The sequence below is a fragment of the Cynoglossus semilaevis genome, chromosome 11 (assembly GCF_000523025.1).
Source record: "Cynoglossus semilaevis isolate Cse_v1.0 chromosome 11, Cse_v1.0, whole genome shotgun sequence".
In the NCBI taxonomy this organism is placed as follows: domain Eukaryota; kingdom Metazoa; phylum Chordata; class Actinopteri; order Pleuronectiformes; family Cynoglossidae; genus Cynoglossus; species Cynoglossus semilaevis.
Window position 1 is genome coordinate 422,551 of NC_024317.1, and position 5,163 is coordinate 427,713.

General features: G+C 47.6%; 1 protein-coding gene across 1 annotated transcript in view; it reads left to right on the forward strand.

The window, feature by feature from the left end:
• LOC103385685 (taste receptor type 1 member 3) overlaps nt 1–5,163 on the forward strand; it is a 15,072-nt gene that overhangs the window by 4,831 nt on the left and 5,078 nt on the right. Inside the window, exons 7-14 of the mRNA XM_025060033.1 lie at nt 9–129; nt 1,326–1,696; nt 2,150–2,733; nt 3,950–3,987; nt 4,290–4,386; nt 4,458–4,647; nt 4,759–4,884; nt 4,977–5,090. Of these exons, the coding sequence (XP_024915801.1) occupies nt 9–129; nt 1,326–1,696; nt 2,150–2,733; nt 3,950–3,987; nt 4,290–4,386; nt 4,458–4,647; nt 4,759–4,884; nt 4,977–5,090 (1,641 nt within the window). The remainder of the gene's footprint in view (nt 1–8; nt 130–1,325; nt 1,697–2,149; nt 2,734–3,949; nt 3,988–4,289; nt 4,387–4,457; nt 4,648–4,758; nt 4,885–4,976; nt 5,091–5,163) is intronic.

Sequence of the window (5,163 nt, forward strand, 5' to 3'; positions counted from 1 at the left end):
CCCCCCAGGTGCCACAGTCCAAATGTTCGGCCGACTGTGAGGACGGTCAGGTCCGCAGGGTCAAAGGTTTCCACTCCTGCTGCTACGACTGTATCGACTGTTTGCCAGGAACCTACCAGAAAGAAAAAGGTGAGGTGGCGCTGCCTGTGGCAGTAGTCAGTACTGCAGTCGTCCTGTGTCGGAACATTTACTGTTCTTTATTCGATGCCTCTAGAACCCTGAACTGATCAGAGACGATGTTCTCTACGGTTCCTCCATTAGACCCTGTGGAACCTCAGGTTCTGTGGTTCTGTTGTGGTTCTGTGGTTTTGTTGTTCTGTTGTGGTTCTGTTGTGGTTCTGTTGGGGTTCTGTGGTTCTGTTGTGGTTCTGTGGTTTTGTTGTTCTGTTGTGGTTCTGTTGTGGTTCTGTGGTTTTGTTGTTCTGTTGTGGTTCTGTTGTGGTTCTGTGGTTCTGTGGTTCTGTTGTGGTTCTGTTGTGGTTCTGTGGTTTTGTTGTTGTGTTGTGGTTCTGTTGTGGTTCTGTTGGGGTTCTGTGGTTCTGTTGTGGTTCTGTGGTTCTGTGGTTCTGTTGTGGTTCTGTGGTTCTGTTGTGGTTCTGTGGTTTTGTTGTTCTGTTGTGGTTCTGTTGTGGTTCTGTGGTTTTGTTGTTGTGTTGTGGTTCTGTTGTGGTTCTGTTGGGGTTCTGTGGTTCTGTTGTGGTTCTGTTGTGGTTCTGTGGTGGTTCTGTGGTGGTTCTGTTGTGGTTTTGTTGTGGTTCTGTTGTGGTTCTGTTGGGGTTCTGTGGTTCTGTTGTGGTTCTGTGGTGGTTCTGTGGTGGTTCTGTTGTGGTTTTGTTGTGGTTCTGTTGTGGTTCTGTTGGGGTTCTGTGGTTCTGTTGTGGTTCTGTGGTTTTGTTGTTCTGTTGTGGTTCTGTTGTGGTTCTGTGGTGGTTCTGTGGTGGTTCTGTTGTGGTTCTGTTGTGGTTCTGTGGTTTTGTTGTTCTGTTGTGGTTCTGTTGTGGTTCTGTTGGGGTTCTGTGGTTCTGTTGTGGTTCTGTGGTGGTTCTGTTGTGGTTCTGTTGTGGTTCTGTGGTGGTTCTGTGGTGGTTCTGTTGTGGTTTTGTTGTGGTTCTGTGGTTTTGGTGTAGTCTGTCTGTCTCCACCTGTGCTGTAAATACACACTTTTCTTGTTTCAGTTTTGTTGAATCCTCGTGTTCACCCCGCCCCACGTGTTTGACACCCCTGCTCCACATTTACATCTTCTATTGTTTGCACTGTTTCCAGCTGTATTCCAGCGTTGTCCAATCAGCTGCTCTCCTGTGCCCCCCCTCCCCCTCCCCCCCCAGATGACATCCAGTGCACCGTCTGTCCAGAGGGTCAGTGGTCCCTGGTCCGCAGCACCGGCTGCACTCAACCCGTCTTGGATTATTTGTCGTGGGACGCACCGTCAGCTGTGGGGATGGTGGTGGCGGGGGGGCTGCTGTTGCTGTGTCAGGGGGCCGTGGGGGTGGTGTTCTGGAAGCACCGTCACACCCCCCTGGTGGCGGCCTCCGGCGGAGCTCAGGGTTTTGCGGCTCTGCTGAGCCTGATGGGAGCCTGCCTCAGTCTGGTTCTGTTCCTGGGACGACCCACGGACCTGGGCTGTCGTCTGCAGCTGCCGCTCACCTGCATGTTCCAAACCCTGGCTCTTTGCATCATCCAGTCCGTCTCGTTACAGGTGAGAAACTCAACAAATGTTGCTTATTCTTCATGTCACATGACCTTCTGCCCTTAGTCTGGGTTTTCTGTTTGATTCTGTGATGAGAGAATACACCCAGTAGGTGGCAGTAGTCCAACTTGACCCACCCAGATGTTTAAACCAAGAAGTTGTTGGTAAAACACGTCTTTGTTTTTGGTAGTATAACAACGTCAGTGTTAGCTGTTGTGGTAACCCCTGAAAAAAAGGGACAAAGCCGAAAGAAAAAGAAGAAGAAGAAGAACGTCAGTGTTAGCTGTGTTCTTGTGCTGGTCGTCATGGTAACTGCTCTCATACCAAAGATATGTTGTTATATGTTTGTATATACTGTCTCTTCTACCCTTTTTTTTTGCACCAAGTGAGTAGCGCTCAAATCTCGTTGTACACTGTACAAGGACAATAAAGGCTGTTCTATTCTATTCTTTTCTTCTTCAGATTCTGTATTTGACGGAGTTCCCAGAGAAAGCCGCCTCTCACCTACATATCATGCGAGGCCCGAAGAGCGCCATCTTCCTGCTGGGCTGTTGTGCGGTGCAGGCCGGTCTCAGCGGCTGGTTCATGACGGAGGCGCCCTGGTTGTCTGACTACGTGGCCAACATGAAAATAGACTTTGTGAGGACATATCTGTCCTGCCCCGTGTCACCTTTGGTTGGGTTTGCCCTGATGCAGGGCTTTAACTGTTTACTGGCCCTGGTGTCGTTCATGAGCACCTTCATGGCAGTCAAGCCTCTGCACCAGTACAATCTGGCCAGGGACATCACCTTTTCCTCTCTTATCTACTGTGTGATTTGGGTGACCTTTATCCCAATTTATATAGGCCTGAGTCAGACCAGGAGGACCGTCGTGCACGTTTCCTTCAACCTTGTCAGCAACTTGGGGCTGGTGGTTGCCTACTTTGTTCCAAAATGTTATTTTCTCCTGAGAAAGCCAGAGCTCAACACGACCGAATACTTCTGCACGTTCCTGAAAGGTGTTCCACCGAGACCGGCAGAGGAGGAGCCTCAGCCTCAGGCTGAGAAGTAAACAACGACAACAGCGACGACAACAACGACGACAACAAAGACGACAACAACGACGACAACAACGACGACGACAACAATGATGACGACAACAACGACGACAACAACGACAACGACAACAACAACAAAAAAAACAACAACGACAACAACAACAACAACAACAACAACGACGACAACAACGACGACGACAACAACGACGACAACAGCAACGACGACAACAATAACGACGACAACAACGACGACAACAACAACGACGACAACAACGATGACAACAACAACGACAACAACGACGACAACAACAACGATTACAACAACAATGACAACAACAACGACGACAACAACAGTACAGTTTACTTCAGATTCACTCATCATAATACAGGGTAAACATATACGTGTGTGGACTTTCTGTGTGTTAAAAGGTCATAAATGTCACAGCGTTAGTGTAGGTCCAGGTCCAGGTCCAGGTCCAGGTCCAGGTCCAGGTCCATCTGTCAGAGTTCTCCTAGTGTTGGTCCAGTTGAACTGAACTTGTGTTTCTTAATGAAAATGATTGTCGTACAAAGACGAGACATTTAATTAATGACATTTAATTAATGACATTTAATTAATATCTGATGTTATTCTCATTACTCTTGTTGAGTTTAAACTCAGACATGACCTTGATGTGAGTATTGTGTATTATACTATAGTGTACCATATGACGTCACCGCAACGAATGAGCCTGCAGGCTTTAGAATTACAAACCCGCTATGCCCTCTTGTGGACAAATTGTGTAACGCAACCATAAATCGTGTTAAAATATAGTTTCAGTTTTCTAAATAGATTTGCTCGGTTACAAACCGGAACCAACATTATGAACCTTTTTACTTTTTCGCGCGGTGTCAACTGTAGCTGTAGTTTTGGCCGATGTTTTGTTTCCTCTTTTGTATTGATTTCTTAGACATTTGTGCTCTTCTGTTATTTCTTCTGTTGTCTTTAAATGACTTCATCTTTTATCGTTTATTTTCTTGTGCAACAATAAGACAAGTTCACGATTGTACGGTTTTAAAGCGGTGAATTTTATCATTTGTGTTGATTGTTTTAGTGTGAAAACCTCGGTGTCTAGAACGTTTTTTCTTGCGTCTAAATTCAATAACTTCCGGTCCTTGTGCTCCTTAGCAACAGTTGCTAACAACAAAGGCTCTTAGACTCAACAGTTGTTGCTGTTTTCCCCCAGAGATTCAGAGTTTCTTTTGTTTAAGGATCGTTTTCCTGGTGAGTTACAGGACGTCGTTATTATCGATAATCAATATATTATGTCTATTGATTGTGTCGTTCATATTATCATCGAATTAAAAGTTATTTATTTACATCTTGTCTATAACACAATATTTTCTGTTGCTATTCTGACAACCGTGTAACTGTAAGGCGTCCTGCAGTGTAACCTCACTTTAGGAAGCTTCTAGAACAACTGCAGCAGTGACATGGACGTGGACGGTAAACACAGCTGTAAATCTGACCCAAAAAGAGTCGGTGGATCCTGTACGTCCTGAACGTGTGACTCTGTTGTGACTCAGAATCAGAGCTGGCCAAGCTGCAGAGACAGTTCAGGATCATGGAGGGCGATCGTCAGGCCTACGGCCTGGAGGCCAGGGAGCAGCTCCGCCGACAACAGTAAGAGCAGAGAAACGCGCCGACGTCAGTGGGAGTGTTTTTACAGCCTGCTCCGCTCTGCTCCGCTGAAGGCAGGAGAAGGAGACGCTGCTGAAGGAGCAGGAGGAGCTGCTTCGAAACCTGGGCGTGTCCAAGAGTTTGTCCCGTCACCAGAGGGACAGCGAGGAGACGGAGGGTCTTCGAACGCTGCTGGACCAGAGGGACCTGCTGGACGAGGAGCTGGACCGAGAGAAACAGTGTCACCAAGAACTGAAAGGAGAGGTCGCTTCACCAGGACCTTTACGGGGAGAACATCAGCTCCTATATTTATATATATATATGTATTTATGTATGTGTGTGTGTGTGTGTGTGTGTGTGTGTGTGTGAGACCAGATCACAGACCTGGAGCAGAGGTTGGCAAGGATGAAGAAACTGGAGGTCAGTGGTCAGGACACCAGAAGGTCAGAGGTGCAGAGAACCAAGAAGGCCATACAGACCCTGGAGTACAAACTGGACCAGGTCAGTCCTGAACCACAGACACGTCAGTGATTCCACTCTGAGCAGTTCAACTGACCTGGTTGTTAATGACCACAGTGACTCTGGTCTTTCAGGCTCTGACCCGGTTCAACCAACAGCTGACCAAGAACAGCGCTCTCAGAGAGGAGCTGCAGACGCTCCACATTGAGCGGGCCCGTTTTCAGCAGCTACGTGAACGACTGCAGAAGGTCAGAGGTCACCCTACTGACGACACCATTTTGGGGGGGGGGGGTTTGGGGGCTTTAAGTCTACTGCACTGCT